Source organism: Hoplias malabaricus, chromosome Y (assembly GCF_029633855.1).
Source record: "Hoplias malabaricus isolate fHopMal1 chromosome Y, fHopMal1.hap1, whole genome shotgun sequence".
Classification (NCBI taxonomy): domain Eukaryota; kingdom Metazoa; phylum Chordata; class Actinopteri; order Characiformes; family Erythrinidae; genus Hoplias; species Hoplias malabaricus.
This window is the reverse complement of record NC_089820.1, coordinates 17,209,749-17,236,062: the sequence shown is the minus strand read 5'-3', so window position 1 is coordinate 17,236,062 and position 26,314 is coordinate 17,209,749. Positions and strand designations below refer to the sequence as shown.

Here is a 26,314-nt window from a genome sequence, read left to right as displayed (position 1 = left end):
CTTTACATTGTAGGCACATTGTGTACATTGTTGACTGAACAAGAAAAGAAACAAAGCCTTGTGGCTTTAGGACTTTCGGGGATGAAGATTGCTGGTTGGACCTTATGGATAAGGGTGATCCACTTGCTGTGTTCTCGGTTGGACCTTTTGTTGGACCTTTTGTTGGACCTTTTGTCCTCAATCCGTCTTGTTACCACAGCAACAGTAGACGCTAGAGCCGTGGGATCAGTAGAGAAGGGGCTCTGTTCCGTTTGGGTTTTTAACTCTAGAATTAGGCTCTCCGGATAAAGATGTAGTTTATTTCTCGTTGTAATCTCACTTCGCCTCCATTACATTTTGTTCCACAGGCAAACTCTGTGATCTTAACAGCTCAGTTTATAGTAGGTACTCTGAGTTGAGTTAGAACAAAATGGCTGAGAGTCGTGTTGTTCCAAGCGGAAAGGTATACAGACAGATGTTTGATGCTCAGGTGAGGAATATTAAGATTTAATGTATTTTTAAATCCATTTAGACTAAAGATGTAGCTATGCAGGTTTTTGTAAGGCCTTTCAACAAGCTCTAAAAATACACAGACTGGTTTTGGTTGGTAGCAAGCTAAATAAATGAATGTTAAAATTTATCTCAAGCCTCTCCAAAGGCCTTTTTTTAATTATATCTCAATTAATGAAAAGTTAATGATAAACATTTGGTGACATTCCTCTATATCTCTTCTTCCGATTATTGATTACGCTAAAGCTGGAATAGGTGATTTTTCAGAAACCATTGTGTATGCCAGTTTATGAAAAAATCCAACTGAGAAAGTCCCCCATATAAGTTTAGCTTTCCTTCCAAAGCTACTCCACCAAAAACAAATAAGTACAGGGCTTGAAACTCTACACAGTGAGAGGAGCACACAGTCTTTCACAGGGCAACACAGATACACTCATTCACTCACACCTACGGACACTTTTAAGACGCCAATCCACCTACCAAAGTGTGTTTTTGGACTGTGGGAGGAAACCCACGCGGACACGGGGAGAACACACCAACTCCTCACAGACAGTCACCCGGAGCGGGAATCGAACCTACAACCTCCAGGTCACTGGAGCTGTGTGACTGCGACTCTACCTGCTTTTCAAAATTACAAACCCCAAAATTATAAGATAAAATTTATAAACACGTTTTAAAAATGGACATCTTTTTATAAGTGAAATTGAGATGTTACCTTGGTGGCAGCATATGTCCCTCTAAAGACAATGTTTGCCTCCACATCAATTCTCAAATATGCGGGTCACCCATGCTGTGGTCACTGATGCATCCCTAACCATGAGGGATGTTGGCTTTTGCACCTATCACTGATAATAGTATGCATGGTGTCTGTTGTCAGTAGCACAGAAAACTCAATGTTTATATTTCATGAAAACAAGCTGAGTCAAGGACTCCTACTGTCTCTACTGTCTTTGGGACCATCTGAAAAGAGCTTGATAGCAGTATAGTTAATTGTTTATTTATAGCGTAATACTTTAAAATGGTGTGACATGGATTTTCTATAAACTTTTCACTCTTGTTTTGCCTGTCCCAAATGTTTGAGTATGTTGCAAGCATCAAATTCAAATTTTTTTTATATTTAATAAACACAATCATGTTGATCAGTGAAAACATTGGAACTCTTCTTTTTTTTTTGCATATTTGTCAGTTTAATAAATGTTCTAGATAATTAAAAAAGTGACAGATTCATGTTTTTCTTGCATTTTACACAATGTCCTAACTTTTCTGGAAATGGTGTTTGTATATTTTTAAAAGTTTTTTTCTAAGATATAAATAACCTAATACCTTTAAAGTGGCTTAAATGTAACTCTATAACTTCACCCACATTCTGTATCATGATACATTTAGCATATATACAACACAAAACGGACATGCTATTGAGGTTAAACACTGGAGGGAGTGTTACCTTGAAATCTGTATGCAGATCTCTGATGCAGATGTGATTCAAAAAGTTTGGGTTTTATTCATAGGTTCACTTATCTCTGTCTGTTCATGAAACTCGGAGGAGGCGTTTTGCAAATGAAGGTTTCTTCAGTGGAGATGACCCTGTAAGCAGGGACACAGATAGCGGCACCTACCAACTGATTGGAGATAATCAGCTCCAAGATACAACCATAAGGTAAAGCATTGTTGTGGATTACTGTATGTGTTGTGTATTTCTGTTGGTTAGTATGCTGAGAGTGAATTTACACTGCTCCACTTAAGCTGAAATATGCACAGAGTAAATTCTCCACTTATTATATAATGTAATATTTATGTATTGTGGCTGAATATGTTCTGTTAATGTCTTGTCAGTCTAGCATTAAGCATGTGTGTGTGTGTGTGTGTGTGTGTGTGTGTGTGTGTGTGTGTGTGTGTGTGTGTGTGTGTTTTATTATATATCTGGCAGGGAAAAGCAGTTTTCAAGTATTAGGCCAAAAATCTGTGAGGACTGGGCTGATTATGAAGAGATTCAAGGATTGCCTGATAACGTCGGTTGGTAGACTTAGTAAAAAATATCACTGTACATATTTATTTCAACATAATGTTTGCTGGTGGTCATAAACAAATCTTTGTGAATTACTGCCTGTAGTTTCAGCAAAAACAGGCTCAGATATCACAGAGAGACTCAAGGAGAAAAAACAGAGAGATCACATAGAAGTTGTTGCTCACCTTCAGAGGGATCTTTCTGTGCTCAGTGCGGTATATATATTAATTTTATATTAAATTGAAGAAAAATATGCCATAGTGTTATTATGAATCTATCATATTAATGACATAATCATCATCATGAAAAATATAATATTCTTGTTTTTTATGTGAGATTAATTTATCATATTCATAACAGTTACTTCAGTACACATACAGTATCATGCATGTCACATTACTTCAGCTTTACAGCATTAAACATAATCATATAATGGCATGGCAGTTGCTGGCAGTGGAAGTATGACACAGTTTTATTACTGAACATATCATGACAATTCACATCATATAACATCTGCCATGACATGTTTATGACATGTTTATGTCAGTTTTATAAAACACATATATATTGTTACCACTGGTATTTCTCAGAGATATGAGCCATTATTCAGACAGACTGGAGAAGATTTTTTTCTGAGACTTTCAGAATGTTATGAGAAGCTGCAGAGCTTTATGCAGAAGACAGAAAATGTTGCTGATTTAAAAGCTTTCAGCTATGAGGTGAAGTGCCACATCAATATACTTCAATAATGTGTTGTATTTATGTTAGAGAAGTGTCTTTTTTCATTTGTGAGGAAAATTGTTTTTATCTCATTCACATTTTATTTTTATTTACTCTAAGGACATGCATACATTTAAAAACACTATTAGCCAGCAGTCTGCTTTGAAGAGAAAATGGATAAAAGAGTTAGATGAGACATTTGTCAAATATGAGGCAGAACGAGCATCAATGGTAAGTGATCCATTTGGCAAAGTTTTTTCATATTATCATGTATAGAGACATATATGCCATTTTATACTCCACTTATTTGTATTCTCTAGATTTCAGCATTATTAAAGAAATATGCAGCAAAACTTGAAAAAATTAGTTACATCATGCCCTGTGATGTCCATCGCCTGATTGACAATGAAGCTATGGTAAGATACTCTCTCTGTTTACAATGTCTTTATGTTATCACTATAGTTACAGGTTATTACTGTAGTTTTTTTTATTATTATTATTTCAGATGATTAATCAAGCATTATTGGCAAATAGACGAGCTATTGCCAAACTGCATTTGAACCTGATGGAGAATGATCTGCAGATAGAAGCGCTTAACCAGCAGAAGTGTGAGGCAATACTTCAAGACTGGAAAACACTCAACGTCCTAACAGTTGTTAATCAGTTTAAGTAAGTTCATTATGAGATTATAGCAAGAATTGCTGAGAGCATTTTAGATTAGTATGTTTCTATTTTGCCTGAATATTGTATATTTCCATGAAAACACAGGCATCTCCAAAATGGCAAAAACAATTCTTTAATGTTAGTGCAAAGTAATGTAATGATATTTTATTCCAAGTCATTTGTAAAGTCATATAGTTTACTTAGAGAATTACAAACAATGTTTTATATGATGGAGATACATGGTTTTCTGTGTTAAGTGACAATATGCATTAGATATTCTACTTTCAGTTTCATGTAGTAACACATTTTATTTTTATGAATTGTAATGAGTGAAAACAAAAACATAGAAACTTCTCTTGGGTACAGATTTAGGGAAACTGTTATATTATTAATGAAAATATTAGGAAAAATTGAAAACTAAATTGTCATGCTTCATTTACAGAGAATTTATGAACAGCCCTGAAATTCAGGCGCCTAAAAATGTGCAAGACACTATCCACACTATGAGGACAACACAAGAAATGTACAATGAGCAGCGTGTCAAAATCCTTCAACAAATCAGGTTTGGTGTTCACATGTGTTCTGTGCTTTTTAAAAAGGTATTTTTAAAGGCTTTTTCTAACCTTGGGTTTTTAAATATATATTCATATTTGAAGAACAATGATTCCTCCAAGATGCACTAAGGAAGTAGTTGCTGAATGGTACTCCACTTTAACTTCAATCAATGGACAAATTGGTAAGAATGAACTTTTTAACATGTATTACCTTTGATATAACTTATTTAAACAGTTACATTTTTGTACGGTTATTATACCTTTACAGATTGCATGAACATTGACACCATAACAAAAATGCGTCAACACTATGAGAACACCTGGCAGAAATGTTTGGCAGAAATTGAACACTTGAAGGTTAGAGATTTTAGAGATTAGTGTTTTTTGTTTATAGTCAATTGATAGTCAGTTCATAAAACTGAAAGTCAGATTAATCACTGTTGTCAATCACAGAATGAAGTGTCTGCATATGGAAACACACCAGCTGAGACACAAAAGATTATTAATGCTGAGCTGCTACCTGTGATTGGGAAGTGCCAGAAACAAGCAGAGGAGCATTTGGCAGCAGTGGATGTAAGTTTTCTTTTGATGATTTTTTTTTGTTGATACACTATAAATAGTGGCCCCTAATTGTCATTGCTGTCAAAACAAAACCTCATATCTCCATAAAAGTAAGCTCACATGAGAAGGAAAAACCCTTTTCAGTTTCATTGTAAGTTAACTTATTTATGTCTGATGTAACAGCTTCCTGTGAGGTTGTTTTTAGTTGGCCTAATACTTTTAGTTTTGAATGTATGAGGAACAAGATGCCTTGCATTATTCTTCCAACATTTCTCTAGAGTAGTACACATCAAGTCCTTCTGAATTATTTTTTGTAAATTTTGAACATATAGCTATGTTCTGTTACAAATTAACTTTACAGAATTCTAGGTCCTAGCCCTATGTGAGCAAGCTAGGAGAGCAGAGGCATTAAAAAGTGCATAAGGAAACCCTGAGAGGAACCAAACCTCAAAAGGGGAACCCATCCTCTGCTGGTGAACCCTAGAGAAAAACAGTCTAATAGCATGCAATATACAGGGGTTGGACAATGAAACTGAAACACCTGGTTTTAGACCACAATGATTTATTAGTATGGTGTAGGGCCTCCTTTTGCGGCCAATACAGCGTCAATTCTTGGGAATGACATATACAAGTCCTGCACAGTGGTCAGGGGGATTTTAAGCCATTCTTCTTGTAGGATAGTGGCCAAAACATTTCCTGACTCGCTCCTCCAAAACACCCCAAAGTGGCTCAATAATATTTAGATCTGGTGACTGTGCAGGCCATTGGAGATTTTCAACTTCACTTTCATGTTCATCAAACCAATCTTTCATCAGTCTTGCTGTGTGTATTTGTGCATTGTCACAAATACATAGAGCGTTCTAGTGGAAACAGGAGAGTTGAGGTGCACATTTAATTCTGCCGTGATTTGGGCAGCCGTGGTTTTATGTTTTGGATATAATCTGGGTTAGCACCCGAACATCCCTTTCAGACAGCTTCCACTTGCGTCCACAGTTAATCCTGTTGGATATGTTTCATCCTTCTTGGTGGTATGCTGACATTACCCTGGATACCGTGGCTCTTGATACATCACAAAGACTTACTGTCTTGGTCCCAGATGTGCCAGCAAGACGTGCACCAACAATTTGTCCTCTTTTGAACCTTCACACTCTGCTCTTACTGGTGCAATGTGCAATTAATGAAGATTGGCCACCAGGCTGGTCCAATTTAGCCATGAAACCTCCCACACTAAAATGACAGGTGTTTCAGTTTCATTGTCCAACCCCTGTAGCTAAATCTGCTACATGGTCAGGCCTGTATATTATCACATCTTTACTATGCAGCCAAGACTACATTTTTCATATTTTACAGAAAGCTTTTGAGAATCTGGCTAAGACATCTGCCCATATGAGTAAGTCCTTATTCAAGTTCATGCGTGGTGTGGCTCATCTCTGGGAGGTGCACAGTGCCAGTCTACTGAAGAGAGAGCAGGAGCTTCAGAATCACCTTGAGAAAATTAGCTACAGTTATGATCAGGAAAACCAGGTGAGGATGACCATACTCTCTTATCTCTTTTTACTTTGTCTACTTTTTACTCAAGTCTTTGTAAGAAAATATTAGAACTAAATGTGGTTCAGGTTCATTTTGTAATGCAAAACAACAGCACATGAAACCGACACTAGATGAAGTGTTAAAGCGCAGAACATCTAATACATACAATAAACAAATAAAACAGAGGAGGAAAAAATACATAAGATGGTGACTTGACAACAATACAAAACAAGTCAACACTATATGTTTTTGTGGTAAAAGATGCCTATTCCTGTGCAATTTCTTCAACTGCTATTTAACAACATAATAGAGCATAACATAATCATAATGCACATGTAGTTATTTTGCATTGTTTTTCCATACAATTGTGAGCTGCTTTGTGTTTTGTTGCCAGAAAAAAGAGGCTCACCTGGATGTACTGATGGACAAACTGAGGCAGGAAAGTACAGAAGAAGCTTTAAAATCCTCATTAGAGAAGACCCTTGCTTTTTTGGAGGAAATCAAGGAAGGGTAATCAAAAAGTGCTTGTGGATGTGTTTTATTGTTTGTTTGTTTTTTTACTTCAACTCAAAAAATTATTCCTGTATACCGTATACTTTTTAAGACATAGTTGTCATAAAAATCTAATATTGTTATATATGAGCCAACATGGTGGTGCCCCTGCCACACAGCTCATGTCTTGAGGTTTGTGTGTTCACCCTCTGCTTGGGTTTCCTCTTGGTGCTCTGGTTTCCTCCCACAATTATTCATTCAATCATTGTATGTAACCGATTATCCAGTTCTGGGTTGCGGCGGGTGACCCTACCTGGAATCACTAAGTGCAAGATGGGAACACCTTAGTGTGGGTGCCAGTCCTTCGCAGGGCAACACACACTCACCATCTATGGACACTTTTGAGTAGCCAATCCACCTACCAAACGTGTCCCAATGCGGACAATGGGAGAACACACCAAACCCCTCACAGACAGTGACCCGTAGCGGGGCCCAAACCCACAAACCCAGGACCCTGGCGTGATACTACCTGTTGTGCCACCGTGGTGCCACATTAAATGAATTTTTATTTATTATATTTTATTATATATATATATATATATAATTATCTGCCATTTCATTTTAAGGCTTATATTGTGGTTTAGATAATGGTATGTAACAGTACAGTTTGAAATAGTCAATAAAGAGACATTTCCTCTTTGTGGGATGACAATTCACTGTTGTTACATTTTAGTCACTATTGCTAATGTCTGAAATTCTGTTGTAACATCGTCTTCTGTAGGTATGTCGCCATCTATAAGGAAGAAGTTGATGCAGTGGAGAACTACCCAGCAATAGTTCTAGAAGAACTGCACGCATACAGCTCAGCAGTCAGCCGATACTTTAGCGTCAAAGAAGTGTACAGCCAGGTAGAATTTAGTCTTGACTTGCCTTGATGTCAGTAAACAGGCAGACAGTAATGCTGTTGTCGTAACCCTTCATGGAAACATATTACTGCTGCTGAATAAGCACCTCTTGTCTTTGAATAATAATTTAATGGGAAAATATTTTATCCAAAGTGATTCTGGGCTATGCATTGGAAAATATATTGGATTATTCAGTGAAAAATGTGTATACCGTGTGAATAGCTGATGGTTTTAAATGAAATGAAGATTAATCTTTGTCCTGTCAACAGTGACATACTTCATTTTTATTTACATTTTTTTAAGAATTCTTAGAGGCCTAACTAAACATCTGTTTACATGTACCAGGACCTTAAGGAGCTTCAAATGCTTTATCCTTCCCTTAAACTTGGTGAGTAAAAAAATGAAAATATTCACTTCTCCTGGGGTGTGTTGATATCTTTTCACATATAAGTGCTGTCTGACTGTTGAATTTTAGCAGATGCTAGTGGGATGGCAAGTGTGAAAGGTAAGAGAATGTTAGTAAATCCAAGAAGGAGACGCTGTCCAGATGTTTCTCAAAAGGCAAATCCACAAGAACACTGCTCCCTTGATTCACTCCATTCAGAGGTACATACTGGTGTGCATTGTATTTCATCTGTGGTTTCTTATTATTTATGCATTATTCCTAGACACATTCATCTTCTTTAAATTCCCACTGTTTTGTGTAATATATTTTTTAATTTGATGTTTTTCTAATAGGGCCTTGATCACCCACAAGAGTTTCTAGACCCTCATACCAGTGAAACTTTCACAACTGCAAATGGAAATGTGTTCCACTGCTATGGTTTCATAATACCATGTGATAATGAAACAGACATTAACTTTGAGGAAGTGGAGCACATTTTGTACCCCAAAAGTCTCACACATCAGTTACAGAAAATGTAAATTTACATTTTATAAGCATCAAATAACCACTAGTTTCATATAATATTGTATATGCTTTCAAGTCTAATTTGTGTCCGAATATCACAGTGTAAGAGAGGAGCTCTTTAATCATCTTGAGGGCAGGTATCATACAGTACTGAATAACACAATGACCATCATCCTAACTAAGAAGGAGGAGTTGAATTCTGAGTTAGATCTTCGCCTTCATCTTCACCAGCCTCGAGCCAGAAGGATTGAGATGGACATTCACAATGTCCGAGCAGGTATTTTTACCTGACAATACACCACTGTAGATTCATGATCCATTTGCTTTTGAGCATGGTTGGAATTATGGTAATTTACGTATAAATATTTAAAAAGAGCTATAATTTTACCACTAATAGTAGCAAACATTTATAAATGGGAGTTTTGCATTGTTTTTACATTTTTCTGCGAAGTGCATCTCACATCAAATTGCTGGTTCACATCAATATGTGGTTCACATACACAGGGCAGCCATGTTTAAAATCAGTATTTACTAGTTGTCTGTTTCATAACATCAAAAAGCATCATACACAGCATATTCACGAGTGTTAAATGATCACTATTAATGTTACATTAACATTGTGAGTGGTAAATGTAACACTCTCACTGGTAATTTAACACAAATGAAAAGAATATGACTGATTGCTCTTTTAAGCCATGTCAGTCAATAGAAAGTATTTGGTAGTACTCCCTTTCATCTATGGTGGTGTTTTGATTTTAATGGCTGTGTGTTTTGGTGTTGTGCACCACAGCCATTACTGGGCTACTTTGTAGATGGCTGTATCCACATTCAATTTGCTGGTTATTTTAAACCATTTTCTGTTGCTCAATGCTGCCAGATGAGCTAATCTTACATCGAGATCGTGTGGATAGACATTGCAAAGGAGCCATACAGGCCTTAACCGATTTCCAAACCGACTTCAACAAGCTGCAGGACAGACAAAACAAATTAACTGAAAACGTCCGCACTAAAATCTACAACATGGAGGACACTTTTAACACAGCAACCAAGTCTGATAAGTGAGTATCAATGTATTGGACATATAAAATTGATTTAGATCATCAATTGTTTTTATGTTCCATGTTTATCCATGTGGTTGTGATTGTGCTGTTGCTTTTAACAGGTTGGTTAAACTTTGTAATTCACTACAATCCCACCTGGCTGAACACATGAACGTTATACAGGAATTGCAGAGAAAATTCAGACAAAACCTAGAGGTGAAATTTCAGGGTCTTAGAGAGGCCAATGCTCAGATAATGAAATCGTTTAAGTAAGTCTGTCATATTTCTTAATAAGTTTCAATGTGAGGTCAGTATATGCCATGGAATAAATATATGACATCCTCTCTTCTTTTCAGACTGTTTTCTGAAGGAGGATGTTTCACACCCAAAGAGATTGAGGTTTACCAAAAACAGTTGGAGAAGATTGGCAAAAGAATTGACACAGCGGATGAGGCCCTAACGCTCGACATGGAGGGCACTGAGTCTAAATGCCTAGAACAGGTATAAATGTGCAGTATTTACTGGTTTACTGAGACAAACATATTCATTAATATGGTTAAGATGTTTGCACTGCATTATTGCTGAATGAAAGACAGAAACAAAAAACCTGGAATATATTGCTGTTTATATGGTCAGGCAAAAGAAGTAATCAACAAGTTTGAGGAGAGGTTCCACTTTCTTACAGTGGATCTGATGTTTCTTGAGAACATCCAAAAAGTGCTGACAAACACACAGGTCCAGATTAAAGCTGAGGTATTTTAAACATTTTATATAAAATTAATATTGCTCTGTGTTTAACTGTAGACTAAAATTATATATTTGTGCTGGCAGGTAATGAAAAGCAACATGCAGAAAAAAACGATCAACAGTATGATGGGTGAAATGGAGAAAATTCAAGCTTGTACTCAGCTCAGTACAGACAAGAGGGTAAATCATATTTACAGTAGAGCCAGACTTTTCAGCTAATAACATAAACTGATGTGTGTTTCGTTGATTTACTTCTGTTTTATTGAATGGGTTAAAAGAACTGATTGAAATAAGAAAATTAAACTAATTAATACAAACTAAAATAATTGATAAGATGCTTCACACTGGAATGAAGCTCCATACCTCGGCTGCATTAATTATATTATTTAATATTTACTGCTACTATTAGTTTGAAATATGAAATGTGATACTTCAAGAAGTACAGTCCTATTTAACTATTAATAGTTTACACCTGACTATATTTCACTAAAACTTTGTTCAAAATTATCTTAGCATTATTTTTTTCTTTTTATTTTTAGCTCTTTAAAAAGCATACTTGTTGTGGCCTTACTTACAAAAACACTTTATATATGTACATTTCATGAAGTTATAATGTTCAATATGGTTGGATCTTGCAGGATGTATCTACAGAGGAAATTAACAGTTTAACAGATTCCCTGACCGAAGAGCTAAGGAAGAGATGTCAGTATCTTGACTGCTTTATGGTACGCTGAAGCACAGCTGCTAGTCTGATATATTAATAACTGTTCTATTCATTCATGTTCTGTAATTGCCACCTATCCAATTCAGGACTACAGCAGGTCCAGGGCCTACCTTAAATTACTGTGCACAACAAGGCAGGAACACACCCTGGATGGGGCACCAGTCCAACACAGGGCACAACACACTCACTCATTCACTAACACACATATCTATGGACAATTTTGCAACTACCAATGCATGTTTTTAGACAGTGGGAGGAAATTCCGGAGCACCCGGTGTATACCCACTCAGACAAGGGGCAACACACCAAAATCCACACATACAGTCTGATTATGTAATTTGAATTTTATTGTTAGTAAAAGATAATGATAACATCTATAAGCTTCATCCATGAAGTCAGCATTGAAATGTCTTCATTGCAGGACTCTAGCAGAGCTGTTCTATTGCCCGATGCTCCTCTGCAGGGGGCATTTGCAGTGGCTGCTCGCCCTCGATCTCGTAAGCAGGAGGCAAATGTAAGTTCAGCTGGAGATTCTCTCCTTCAGCCCAGCCGCATGGGAGCTACCTTCATGAACGATGCAGCAGTAGGAGTAATCAAAGGACTGCTCAGGTAAAAATAAATAAATAAATAAATAAATAAAATAAATAGAAAAACTATGAAGTAAAGAATTATATGAGCTTATTAACATTTATCCTTAGATATAATTTAGTTTGACAATGAATTATGATTACATTTTATTTAAGCTTGCATTCCTAATAAACTCTATTGGTGTAAATAAATAAAAGAAATGGTGACAAAAACATTACTAATACAAATAAATGATAAATATCTGTTATTTTCAAAATTGAATGAGAGAAGCACACTGAAATTTACGTAAAAAGATATATATTCTGTTATCTGTGGATTATAAATCGAAATATTGCTTCATTGTTGGAGTGTGCATTTTCAACATCTTGGTAATACCCAATTAAAAGGAACACAAAGTTTCGTATTGACATGTTCAGCACACACTGACCTTTTCCTCTATTAAAACCTCAGGATAAGCAAACACCAATGTAGTCATGATGTCAGTGCAGATGTTACAGACAGGAGCTCAGCAGTAGCTGGTAAACATCACCAATATCTTCATGTTTTATTGTAAATAACCGTCTGTGTTTGAAGTTAAACACTGTGTGATACTGTGTTTTTCTATCTTGCTCATCAGTCCCTGTCAGACCAAGCTCTCCTGGGGGGTCAGCTCAGCAGTCAGCGAGAGGTTACAGCCAATCGGGCATGGAGACTCAGCGCAAGAAATCAGCTGAATCTATCAGCTCTCAGAGGTTGAATTTCCTTTAAATTGTGTTATGTACCACTGCATTTTCCTAATGTAATTATATTACATTATCTTGTTGCAGATCACTTTTAGGTCACTGTGTTTGTAAAAGAATAAGATGTGATCTCACCTTTGATTTCTTTGTAGTTTTGTGGCTCTGATATGGGGCAATTAATTATTTTCCTTTACTTTCTTTCTGATTATGTGATGCTATGTTTTTGTATTAAGCTCCTAATAAGGGGTCACAGGGCTGGGGTGAGAGCCCTCTGCCATGAAATGATAACACCTGCACAAACTACAGTTTTCTAGAGATAAAAATGGTTAGAATTGACACAATAAAAAATAGTTTAACACAATGAAACACAACTTTTGTCACCTATGAAGACAAGTATCCAGTTGGATTTGTAAATGATACACATTCCTATCCAGTACCACCCTGTTATCCAGGTCACCCTTAAGACATATATATGCCTATGGTTGGCTAGCATCTCAAACCCATAGTTGACTTCCAGTGGGAGCTTGGCCAGCAAATGGTTGCATCACTGAAGATATCCTTTTGTTATTAGATTGAGAAGTATTCAGATTATTTTTATACCATATACTAATCTTTTCAGTGTGAGAAGATTCTACAAACCTTCTCGGCTCGATAAAAGGTTCCATGTGTTTGGCTCCAAACCTGAAAATAAACAAAACATGTAAGTACGTAACATGCTACACACAGATTTATACGTATTTTATATTATTTGGTTTAATGAATGATGTGGCTATAAAACTATTTTATGGAATGTTGAGCAACATAAGAAAAACTCAGGCCTTGCAATGAAATGGTGCTGTGTTCAAATACAGACCTTCATTTACAGCAAAAGGAGTTAAACAGAATAATTTATATAAGATCTTTTTAAAGTTATATTTAACTAGTAACTAGTTGCTTAGAAATACATTATTAGGAATAGTGCTTGGTGACCCTAACAATTTCTACTGTTTTGAATTTAATTTACTGTATAATATAAATGATATATATACAATTGTTCATATTTTATGAGACATTACTATTTATGAGAAATTGTGTTCTTTTAGTCTCACATTTAAAGGCTTCATATGTGACATTCTGTGGCAAGCCAATGATACGCTCCTCCAGATTGCAGAGGTACACCCAAAACTTTAATTTTAGCTCATCTTTTAGATATATTGCAAAAATTCAGAATGATTCATATTTCATTATAAGTCAGACCTAGTAAATCTCTGAACAGGATTTCTACAAAAAGAAGGAGCGCCGTCCTGTGAGCCGCCCTCAGTTCATCCAGAAATCGTTTGAATTGTGTGCTGAAGAGCTTAACAAAAGACTTCTTATCTACCAAAATCAAACTCATGAGTATCATAACAACTGTGTCCAAGGTTAGTCTCTCCCTGTTCTGTTCAGATGTAGTAATTTTACAGTGTCATTCCTGCAAGAGAAAAAAAAATTAACACCTGCTCTACAGGAAGTACAATATATGATCTTAAATTTGCAGCCAGTGGAATAAATAGTAAACAAACTCCCTCTTAATGCTCTTTAGGCTATACTTTATGAATGCTTGCTGAAGTTAAGGTCTCTGTCTAGAGTTTTGCCAGCAGCTGAAAGCAGCTGAAGGCTGTTTATGTCAGATGCCTGAAGTACTCCTCAAAAAACTAAGCGATCAGCATTTGGAGGATCTGAGCCAAGAGATGACACTCATCTATCAGATGTTTGAACATTTTCAGCAACAGAGTGAAGAAAGAAAGGCAAGTTGTCATTATCACGTGTACTAATCATGTGCTAAACTTTTATAGGTTTTTAATATTAGGGTTTATCGATTCTTGGCTTGGACATGTTGTTCTCAGAAAACATGAAACTTTTACATTTAAATATTAAATGGTTCCTTGTCTAACATGTCTCATTTACAAATGCTGTTCATGAAGTACTAGGTGAAATTTTGAGTCCCCTGTATTTTGTAAAATGTTTATGTAGAATTCTCAGTTCTGGTGGAGCAGCAGGTCACACCGCTCCAGGGTCCTGGGGTTGTGGGTTCGAACCCTGCTCCAGGTGTCTATGAGTTTGGTGTGTTCTCCCCATGTCTGTGTGGGTTTCCTCCCACAGTCCAAAAACACAAATTAGTAGGTGCATTAGCTACCCAAATGTGTCCCCAAGTGTGAGTTAATGTGTGTCGTCCTGTGAAGGACTGCTGCCCCTCCAGGTGTGTTCTTGCTTTGTGCCCGGTGATTCCGCATTTGCCTCAGACACTGAACTGGATGAGCAGTGGAACAGACCATGAATGAATGAATTCTCAGTTCCTCTGCGGTGCTTACAGGTCTGAAACAAGAGTGGAACTTGACATTATCCAAGGTTTATGTACAGAATAGATGTACTGGAATAGAGAATTTTGTAGAAATCAGTAAGTGTGAACTAGTAAGCGCAATCCAAATCCCATTTCCTGTTTTCAGCCCTCCTTCCAAAACCACTCCTCTAAAACACAGGAACGCCACTGCTTTGCAAGTCTCAGAGAGCGAAGCAATTGACAGTGACAGGTTCAGTGGTCTACCAGGCATTGCATGATTGTTAGCTATCCTATTTTATATCAATCTTTTTGTAATTTAAAAAAACCCAGGTTTGGACATTTTTAAATCACTTTTATTATATAAATATTATCTCTTGGATAAGTGTCTGCTAAATTCCAAAAATATAAAAATGTAATTTAATGTAAGACAAGGGATGGGTAGTAATGCCCTACATTCATTTCATTCATTGTCTGAAACCGCTTATCCAATTCAGGGTTACGGTGGGGCCGGAACCTACTCGGAATCACTGGGCATACCCTGGAGGGGGCGCCAGTTCTTCACTGGGCGACACACTCACACCTACAGACACTTTTGAGTCACCAATCCACCTACCAATGTGTGTTTTTGGACCCTGTGAGGAAAAACCGGAGCACCCAAAGGAAACCGGAGACAGTCACACGGACCAGGACTTGAACCCACAACCTCCAGGTCCCTGGAGCTGTGCGACTGTGACACTAACCTGCTACATTACTGTGCCGCCCCGTACATTAATTTATTCTGTATAATATATTCAATGCTTCTTCTGACAGAAAGAACACAGCAGTCAGTTGCGTGTGCGTCTGAGTCACCCGGCATGTGAGGAAGAGCTGAACAAGCTGACCACAGCTGAAAAGGCCAGACAGGAGGAACACACGAAAGCTATTCACAATACCAGACTGGAATTTCAGGTCATACTAATAACGTGTTACACTTCCTCTTCAGCTATGAGTTAATGTTTATTAAAGTTTTGTATATTTTCTTTTTTTTTTTTAAGGCATGTATTAAAAAGAATGCAGATGAGTTTGTGACTTCACTTGCTGCTTTGACAGAGAAAGTTCTTTTCCAGTTTGACAGCATGCTAACAGCTGAAGAAATCCAATGCAGATGTATGTAGTCTCATGAAAATATGGTTTACTTGTTAAATGTAACATTTTGGTTAAAAATAATAAAAAACTGTACAAGGCTTTGTTTTCCCCAATGGCAAATAGAAAACATGCACTAGCAGGGATGCCATATTTAAGATTATTTTCAATTAAAAATAAATTAAATCTTTAGCCAGTGGAATATAAACTTGTATGTGATTGTATATTAGAAAATTCTTTCTTACTTTTGGTGAAATCGGAATGCTAATCAAAAACAAATGCTAGATCTGTAACAGGAATACTCTTTCTGAAAGCAGTAGCTGACACAAACCAGGAAACTATCACAACATTGGTTCGCCAAAAACAAGCTGGTACTCTACAGGTGGAGGACAAAAATAAACATTTATTGGAGAGAGGAAGCAGGTAAAATATTTTGGTTTTATATTTATCCCCAGAATTTTTATAAATAGAGACCACTTACCACTATTCATTTTACAGAACATGGCCAGGAATTCACTATTTTGGAACTATTGATGAAACACAGCGATTCACAGCCACCATCACTACAGCAAAAACTACAATGGGACACCTTAAGACTGTAGAGATTCGAAATGTGTTGCATAAGGTAAGTGAAATATGGTCAATGATATCACCCTAACATTAACATCATTTCCCTATTTAGTGTTAGCAAGGCTTAATTTAAAAATCCCCAGTATATGTACTGAATGTACATATGTTTTGGAGTATTAACTGTATTATATGTGTCTTTGTAACCCAGAGCTATGAGGAAAAAATTGAGGAAGAGCTTAACAGAGTGGTAAAGTTCAGCCAGGAGCAGGAGACAGAGCTGCTTCTCTGGCAGGAACACTGGAGAAACCAGCTAATAACTCTATCTACACTTAACTCAGAGTGACTACACTAATGGCCATTCAATTACAGAAATGTTTCTTGTGTTAAATACTCTTACAAAACAATGATCTTTGTTTGATATTGTTTACTTTAAAAATGAATGCATTCTTACAGCATTGAATAAACTTTCATTTGCCAGGCACACATCATGGTTTGGAACATATTTAATCATTTAGGGTTTGATTGTAATTTGAGGGAAAAATAGATAAATATTAAGATTTAAAAGATCATAACATCAGTTTAGTAGTACAAACTGACAAATGTTTTGGTGTGAATTAATGTGAAAGGAACACAGTATAACAGTTTAAAAAAAAACATATTTATTTCTTAATTTCAAGTATCATTTAGAGTTGTGCAAGGATTCAAGAGAATGGAGTACTACAGCAAATATCTTTATGGGCTAAGACGTCACAAAATACAATCAATAAAAAATATTCTGAAATGTTTCATTCACAGAAGTATTTCACAGTAAAAATTGTAGCTAACTCACTTTGATTTAGAAGTTATAAAATATTTAATACTCTATTAGGAAAGAAGTGTTTTGATTTACTAGCTCTTATGGATGAGGTTTTATCACTTTTGTGCAAAACATTAAATATCATTCTGAAATGTCTGTTCAACCCAAGAAAGAAACCTGATATTATTATAAAACAAAACACTTTGACTTATTTTAATACCATGTTTAAACCAAGTAAGTGTAATGCATTTAACAATTAAGGACACACCAGAAGCCATACTTTGTTTTCATATGTATTTTCCTCGCAAGCTACCTCTTTGCTACATCTTTTTCACTTGACCAACTTGTTGCATGTTTTTGGGGAACCAGGGAGAACTCCAGTGGTCACCGTTTCCGAAAGAGAATATCCCAGCTCTCTCTCCAGCGCATTTTAGCCAGTTGCTCTGCAGTTAGTTCAGGTTGGCCATATGTGAGAGGACTGAAGGTGCGGTAGCAAAGGTAAACTGAACACAAAGCTGCCAGAATAACGCCACCAAATGCCTTCTGCTGAGAAGAAGATCTAAGGGTACAAAAATAAACATTGATAGATAAGAAGTTGGAAACAAAATGCAAGAGAAGGAGAAAAAATATATCCTGTGATAATGCTGTAATAAATTGCAGCAATTTTTTTTTTTTTGTAATTAGGAAATACAAATATTTATAATGTCACTCTCAGGATATCTTTTATTAAATAATTTGAAAGCACTGGATCTCCTTTTCATGAAGAAATAACCAAAACATATGTCTAAACGTTTCTGTTCCTAAATCACCATTCAAATGTAACCTTGTTTTTTTTTTCCATCTCCTCAAGAATAACCATTTTTTCATCTGACAATGTCTGTTTACGTTTGCATCAAACTCTATGTAGAAGCAATTTATCCAATTAAAGTTCCAATGACCATTTTAAAGTCACCTCAACATATGAGTGTATAGGTGCTCCACAACCACAGGTATCTGCAGGATTTGGAAAGTGAGTGCTGGAAGATAGTGGTACAGGAAAAGGGTCTTCTCCATGAGAAAAAAGGGGAGGTAGTTAACAGCCCAACCACCAGAGCACACCACACCGGCCAGAACCAGCTGCTTCCAACAGGCTACATACGGAGAGAACATCCTAAAATTGGTGATCAATCTCCAAAGTAATGAGTATCTTATATAAAGTAAAGTGTGTGCGTGTAACCTTCAGGGATGTCCTCTATTTTGCGCCGCCGTCTTATTAAGTACGTCAAAAACAGAAGAACATACACAAACAGTGCAACGTTTGCAAGGGTACAGATCACTATGTTCCCCATCAAATGGATTTGTGCCTGTAACAATGTGTACAAATTTCATTTTCAATTTATACATTTCCATTTTTTTGACAAGAAAATATAGAAGCACATTATACAGCACATACATTACTGGATGGATGAAGCCAGTATGCAATGTTTGTGTCCATGGTTATCCATTCCAGAGGTAAGGAGCTGTACTTGTGCTCCGATTCTTCATTTTTGACTGTCAGCATCTTCCACTATTAAAAAGGTGTGTATGCACACAACAATGTAAAAATATTTAAAATACTGTGAAAAATCAGACACCCTTGCTTTAAATTCTAGACAAAAAGAAGATACATTCAAAATAAAAAAAATCATATGTTGGTCTGTGTCTGCACTGTACTCTACATGTGAATGGCCCTCTTGTCCTGAATGGCAAAAATCCAGCAGAGTTAACTTGCCAGGTTTAGCCCGTATTTATGTTAGGTTCTTCTCTTTTCTCTACTGCGCTGCTTTAAAACTTTACTTTCCACCTGGGATCAATAGTGATCTGTCTTAGTTAACTTACAGGCAAATATATGCATGATCTAAACCTACATATGAAAAAGATTCAAATCTGATTAGAAACTAAATCTAATATTTGTTTATATACAGCACAAAAATGTCACATCTCTGTCACATTTAGCCAAATAAAAGAGATTTGTGCCACTTCATTAAACTTCAAATGACAGAATAAAATAAATTTAAAAAATTGCACGGGAACTGCCCACTTATTTGAAGCAGTTCATTGACATTCATATGTTTGTCATAATTACCTGTAGCTCAATGAACTTAGCCATAAATGTGAGGTTTCTACTTATGTCATCATGAGTGGGGGACTTGAGTTCCAGTTCTCTCTCTTTCTGCTCATGGCCTAAGCACAATTATGGATATAGAAATAAAGATTTACAATGCAGATATTCAACCACCAGCATTCCTCAGAGAGAAGGAAAGTCTCATACTTGTGCCATAGCGATGTTCCTCAACGTTCCACACCCCACTTTGCTGGTAACCCTTATAGATCTTATCTCCCACCACCTCAAGCTGTCTAAAGCCCCAGTCTGGAAGAGACACACCACTCAGCTGCGCAAAATATCAAGAAAGAGAACGGTGGAACTGAGAGATGAGTACAGGAAAAAAAGGTTTTTGTTTTTATGCACTATAAGATGTTGCTTGTTATTTTCAGTGCATCAACTCAGACAAGCTCCTGCACACACAGACATACTTTCAGTACTGCAGAAGTGTTGACATGGATCAGCCGTACTTCTGATAGAATGGTCTTCCACACATCTCTGTCAGATTCCCTGTTTGTTATGTCCTGCAAAATGGACAGTTTTGGGTACACAGTTAAGCAACATAAAACAGCTTAGTAAATTCACATAAATGACTTTCATCTTAAATAATCCAAATTCGTAAGTTACATACCACTTTCCACAGATTCTGTACTGGCATTGACACATTGAAATCAATGTAACCAGACACTTCTTGAGAGTGAGGGCTCATTGGAGCAGCAACATCATGCCTAAGAATACAATACACAAAGGGTATGTATATATACTGGGCAATTAATATTCAACTGTCTTAAGAATTACAATGTAACTGAATGTAAATTCATTCGCTAAAGTCTAAAACTAGTTATGCAGGATGTGTATATAATATGTTAATTTACGTGTTGAGGAAGCGTGATGTCATGCCATGCAGCAGCTGAATAATATCACCATGTCTGACAGCTCTGGGGGGCCTGCTCACCACAAGGCTCTGCCTGGAGATTGCAGAAAGAAACCCGGTAGACTAGATACATATTTCACATTTCACATTCCAAACAACGTAAAAGTGTCTAAAATTGTTTTCCACTTAAACAATGAAATTAATTTCTATATTAAAGCAGCATTTGCATGCCTTATACAACTACTAGACACGCAATTTGATTGTGGTGAAAGCCGTAACTTTCTACCTCACTGTTGTGAAAAAGAGCAGTTTGCATCCACTCTAATAAAGCACCTGGAGATTAATCTAAAAGGATGGTTTTAAAGCATATACAAGTACACACAGATATTCATTCATTCATTCATTCATTCATTCATAGTCTGTAACCACCTATCCAATTCAGGGTCTCGGGAAACCATCTTGGGGGCGGCGCCAGTCCTTCACAGGGCATACAAGTCTGAATTCATAATTCATGGCAATATATTTACATTAACCTCTATTAAATTTAAAAATCTTTTTACTTCCAAATAAAGAGTTACTTTTATGGATTTACTTTTTTTGTAGAAAGCAACAATATCTATCTTCATTTAAAGGAGTGATTTGTAATACTGACACCAAGCGTTTATAATGCGAACTACAATAAAAAACAGTGGATCTCTGCCTTCTCCCTCCCCTCACCAGGCACAAAGCATGGCCAGGTTGCTATTTTGAGGAAAACCAAACATACATAAATAAACAGAAGACCGAATTTAAGCTAAATAGCTAAAAGGAATGTGCCGTAATCAACTGTTAACACAGCTAGAGCATTTCACTAAAACATCTACCTATGCTACAGAAAGGCAAAAAGTGAATAGGCGGCCACCATTTTCCCTGAATTTACAAGCCTTTACTGTCCAAATCCACCTTAAAGGCTAAGCACCACTTAATGGACATCCATGAATATTTCACATTATTTTAGTTACTGACATATATAAGTATGAATTAAAATGAAAATAACATGGTTAATTTGCTTTAAAACTGACAATTTTATTAAATTGCCGGAAAAACCCGAGCTCGCTACGGAAATTCTTGAACGCAACCGTGACGTCACTGGTGGACAACAGCTGAACAACGCCGCTGTAAAACACCGTTATGACTGACTGTTATGACAGTATCTAGCTAAATAACCAACATTATTCATGACAATAGCCTAGCAATAAGCTAAACTCAAATTTAGAGGTACCGTTATTCTTGTAAATGTGATCGAAGTCGAACTTGAATTCATCCGACACTATAAACCTCCGTAATGCAGCTACGTAGCCGAGTATAATCTGAGCCACCGAGTTTAGCAAGTCAAGCTAACGTTAACTAACACCAACTAAAACAGGTGTTATTAGCCAGCTATGCAAAGCTAAAGATAGTGCTGGGTTTAATTAACAAAACTTGCTTTATAACAATTCTTATTTTAAAACAAACAACAACAACTTTACATCATGTCACTAAAACATCTATCTACCTACTTAAGTGGAAAGCAAAAATTTAAAGAGCGGCCAACTTTTCCTGCACTTACAAGCCTTTACAGTCTAAATCCAACTTAAATGTTTAGACTACAAGGCTGGGGTTCTCAATTTTTCCTTCAAAATTATAATTTTAGGAGGCAGACACTTGCTTCTTACAATATTTGTATTCAAACATCTAGCTCCATGATTTGCCACCTTGAATTGTCCATTCCATCTTAAACAGTCGAATATGCATGGTTTTTCAAACAAACTCTTACTTATTAATGTTTTTAACACACACACCACAGAAACATACATTGATCTGCTTCAAATTTTTTAAACAAAGTACAGAATTTATACTTTTCAATCATGTTGACACTTTTCAGTCATGCTGTTCTTAACCAGAAACCTTACACACTTATATCCCTAACACTTTCATTATATAAAAAAACACCAATTATTTAGTTTACATATTTAAACTTTACATGGGTATATGTAATTGCATAACCTGTTCAGGAGAATATTAGCCAACTCTGGACCTATCTTGTCATCTTGCTGCTTCTAAGCTGCCTCCATCTTTCAAACACATGGTAAATATTTCCTCTCATTTTATTCCATCTCTGGTCATAGACATTTTAAGCAGGGCACTAAAATGTTAGGTAGGGTAAAATCTAACTTTATCTCTGTTCACTTGGCTGAAGGACGCTATAAAAGTTTCTGTGTACAGGCAACCTGGTGGGTTTGGACTATAATGTGTTTTGGACAGATGGTGGGACCAAAGATCTAAGACCAAAACTCTAATAGAGCTCTGCTCCAGAATGGGCATTTCTCTTAGGGATGCCATTGCTTCAATTTAGCTTCCTTAATCTATGATCGCACACCCTGGAAATGTAAGATTGAGTACAATAAATATTACAAATTGCTCTGTTAAATGTTTAAAACCTAAATACAATAATTATCCTGATAGGATTGACAAGAATACAAATATACATACATACATTACCATATACATGTGAAAGGAGCTTTATTTGTGCATCTATGCGTACCTGCCTGGGTCTTTTATAATCCACCAGTTATTTACATCTTTAAAAGGATAGCAGGTAACTTGCTGTTGATGGGAGCTGCCACGGCCATTTTCATATCTTTACACAAAGAAGAAGATTAAAAATGCAGTGACATGTAAATCCAGGATTACCATCTGTCTATATAATTACTGTAACCCCATTAAAGAATGTATCGGATAAGCAGGGTCTGACCTGATTGGATAGTTGGCTTTGTGGGAATGAAGCCAGCATGGAAGGGGCTTGCTAGACGCACTGCGGAGTGTTACCTGAGACCCATACGCCACCTCTAGAGGCTGACCCTGAGTGATCCTGGCCAGGCCACCCTGCATATTAAGAATGGAAAATTCATGTTATCCAAACAATTAATTCCAGAAACATGTCTACATTCTAAATAATGACTAAATTATATAAAGTTTAAATCACACTCAGGGTATTTAAAAGCATTGCTCAACTGAAGATGCTAACATGATAAATCCTGAACAAAATCATGTAGCCAACAAGTGGCGTTTGAGGCTAACACTCATTTTTTCCGTGTTTCAACACAAAATGCTAATTTGAACAACGGAGGAACAACAATTTCAATTTGCACTGTATTAATTGTCAGTGGGGAGGTTTCATCAAAGTGATCCAATGTGTATGGTACCTCTAGGCTGGCTTGAAAAGCACTGCTCATCATCTGGTCATGTGGTCCACTGCGGTACAATAGAGTCAGATGTATATAGAAAAATCCTAGGTACAACATGACTGGGAGCACCACAAGGGCCAGGAATCGAACCACAACCTGCACCACCACTTTACCCTACAAAAGAAGAAGGAAAAGTCATTGTAGTCTAATATTTAATCACTTAGAAACAAAAAAAAATCAAATTAAATTAATAAAACTCACATTACTTAGTGTTTTTTCTCCAATGATATGCCATGTATGAACGGCAGCCAGAGAGAGTAGCAGCAAGTAGGTGAAAAGGCCCATGTACTTCACCCTGGGGAAACAATTTGAACTAAGCCATGTTTTTTTTCTTTTTCACAAATGATCAGAATATGATTATACTGTTTTTAACAACTGCACTTACCCCACCGCAAATGCACAACCAGCACCAGCAAGGAAGAGCCACAGCCACCTAAATAATGAACTGAAGCCAAAAAGGACACACATAACAATATGAACTGTAACCTTGAAAGTAGCAGCCAAACTTGTGGGAGGCAAATTCTTGAGACTGAGAAGAGCAAGGTTACAGATTTGATCCAACATGTTTTAAATTATCCTTTATATATAATTATTCTCACCTCTTAGAGGCATTGTAGAACCGAAGGTAGGACAAAACAGCAAGCAGCAGGAAAAATATCAGCACAGATTCCAAAAGCATGAAGCGAGACTGTACAACTAAGGAGTTCTCTGTTAACAAGGAGAAAACAGCAGTTGCTTCAACAATCATCAAACCTCAGTGCTGATTAACAGTGCCCAAATATGTTTCAGAGAGATAGCAAAAGAAGTGTTTACCCATAAGCAGGAGCAGAGATGCTCCAAGGGCACTGTAATGAGAATATCCAAGCTCCACCATAAGAAGATAACCAAGTGGAACACAAAGCGAGCCTGCCAGAGCAGGTATTAGTCGAAGGGTCCACACAGGAACGTTACTGGTGTATTCTGAGACAGAAAAAATATGATTACTACTAATAATCTATTTTTATTAGTTGCAGTAACAGTCAAATACTCAGGATAACCACTGCCGAAGCAAAGGTCATTATGACTCACTTATTTACCTGCTCCAATTCTGTTCCAAATAAAATTTCCATCAAAGTCCCCAAAATAACCTGTAAACAGAATTGCATTAAAATATTTTACAGAGAAACTGAAAACTATCCCATGATGATGTACAGATTATATCTATTGTGCTCACCTCCTAATGCCAGAAGCATGTGACCAAAAGGTGGTCCACTCTCGTCTATGAAAAATACCCGTCTCATGTACAGAGACACAAACTGACCATAGTAGACTTCATCAAATCTGTGGAATAAAGACAAGATTAGGCATTGCACTTTTTTTTCAATACATGTTTTTTCTGCTCAGAGCTAATTAAAGGTATGTTCTTAAAAATATATTGCCATTTAATAAGTCATAGCAATAATTTTTATAACCATCAATAACTATCATATAATGACATGGCATCTAATAATAATTAGAACATTTCTCATAATATGACAAGATCTCATAACAATATCTTATAATCTCTTAATAATAAGGAAGACGACACCAAGTCATAATGGTGACAGTTTAAGTCATGATTATGAGAAACGTTCTCATTATTACTTAATAACTAGTATGGGCCTGTGGAATAAATCTTTCATATTTCAGAGAACTGTATAGGCAGTTGTGTGACGCTGTATCTAACCTAGTGCAGCATATTTGTTTAGAATAAACAAACCATGGTTTATTTAGCGAAGAGTGCTCCCTGTGTTGTGGAGCAGGGATGCACTTGAGGCTCAGCCCTATTATGTTTTATACTGTGACGATAATATAATGTTGTTCTCACAAAAACACTCACACGACAGATTTGGGAAACTGAATCCCGTACAGTCTGGTGAAAAACCCCAGTGCAGTCACCAAAACCAGCAGCACGTTAATTTCACATTTAACAGAAACGGGTAGTTTAACTCCCTGCATTGTCCCAGCGCCAAACGAACTCTCTCAGTTAGTCATGGAGTTTACAAGCCGTTGCTGTTTAGTAATCTTATTTATCTTTTATAAATCACCTCCCGAAATACGGTTTATTTGGGCTCTGCGTTCAGTCGATGATCTTAACGTTGAAGAGTTCTCTCTCTTTCTCTCGCTACAGATATTTTTTTAAAAACCTAGAGCGTAACATTACACAAAAGCATTTAAAAAAAATGACATCTATCGAGTGAGGTAATAATATTTTTATCGCTAAAACTAGCGAGACCACGCTTCTAGAGCAGCATCTCTGCGTCTATATTGCAGTTTCAAAATAAAAGTCTTTTCCCTTAAGGTATTAGTTGGAGTAAAAAGTAAACCAAGAAAAAAAAACTATACCACATATATATATATATATATATATATATATATATATATATATATATATATATATATATGAGAGAGAGAAAAGAGAAAGATAAAAGATTTGAACAATTTTTAAATAATTTTTATTTTACCCACTGTTCACTGGAGAACTCCTTCATTTTAGTGATAATTTTAGTAAATCATTTTTCATTTTGTCATTTAATCAGGCAATTTAAGCAGGTAGTGGCGCAGTTACACAGCTCTAAGGACCTAGAGGTTGTGGGTTC

General features: G+C 36.4%; 2 protein-coding genes across 9 annotated transcripts; one reads left to right on the top strand and one right to left on the bottom strand.

Moving 5' to 3' along the window:
* The first annotated feature begins 216 nt into the window (after nt 1–216).
* Nucleotides 217–17,110, top strand: LOC136679094 (coiled-coil domain-containing protein 180-like). 7 transcript variants are annotated; one of them, XM_066657384.1, is made up of 37 exons: nt 217–469; nt 1,998–2,146; nt 2,417–2,502; nt 2,600–2,709; nt 3,085–3,213; nt 3,335–3,445; nt 3,535–3,630; nt 3,720–3,883; nt 4,320–4,439; nt 4,534–4,613; nt 4,700–4,788; nt 4,885–5,004; nt 6,343–6,516; nt 6,917–7,032; nt 7,796–7,922; nt 8,265–8,307; nt 8,398–8,525; nt 8,658–8,839; nt 8,931–9,106; nt 9,707–9,887; nt 9,992–10,138; nt 10,226–10,370; nt 10,506–10,622; nt 10,701–10,796; nt 11,255–11,341; nt 11,762–11,949; nt 12,379–12,446; nt 12,545–12,659; nt 13,267–13,347; nt 13,730–13,799; nt 13,903–14,047; nt 14,253–14,413; nt 15,757–15,894; nt 15,981–16,092; nt 16,386–16,491; nt 16,567–16,693; nt 16,847–17,110. In XM_066657384.1, the coding sequence occupies exons 1-37, from the start codon at nt 410–412 to the stop codon at nt 16,979–16,981; spliced, it is 4,479 nt and encodes a 1,492-aa protein (XP_066513481.1). In that variant the 5' UTR covers nt 217–409; the 3' UTR covers nt 16,982–17,110. The 7 variants fall into 7 exon arrangements, with proteins under 7 accessions (XP_066513481.1, XP_066513480.1, XP_066513479.1 ...); XM_066657383.1 differs by having other exon boundaries at nt 8,395–8,525; XM_066657382.1 differs by having other exon boundaries at nt 4,667–4,788.
* A 225-nt stretch (nt 17,111–17,335) lies between these two features.
* pomt1 (protein-O-mannosyltransferase 1) lies at nt 17,336–25,942 on the bottom strand. Of its 2 annotated transcripts, XM_066656166.1 has the most exons (19): nt 25,555–25,940; nt 24,910–25,016; nt 24,773–24,823; nt 24,510–24,656; nt 24,296–24,404; nt 24,082–24,141; nt 23,898–23,991; nt 23,655–23,810; nt 23,204–23,334; nt 22,994–23,089; nt 20,432–20,524; nt 20,188–20,284; nt 19,988–20,080; nt 19,725–19,845; nt 19,539–19,636; nt 18,867–18,980; nt 18,651–18,777; nt 18,387–18,564; nt 17,336–17,993 (listed from the first exon to the last, which is right to left on the bottom strand). In XM_066656166.1, the coding sequence occupies exons 1-19, from the start codon at nt 25,671–25,673 to the stop codon at nt 17,819–17,821; spliced, it is 2,166 nt and encodes a 721-aa protein (XP_066512263.1). In that variant the 5' UTR covers nt 25,674–25,940; the 3' UTR covers nt 17,336–17,818. The 2 variants fall into 2 exon arrangements, with proteins under 2 accessions (XP_066512263.1, XP_066512264.1); XM_066656167.1 differs by lacking the exon at nt 18,387–18,564 and having other exon boundaries at nt 25,555–25,942.
* Between the last annotated feature and the right edge of the window lie 372 nt (nt 25,943–26,314).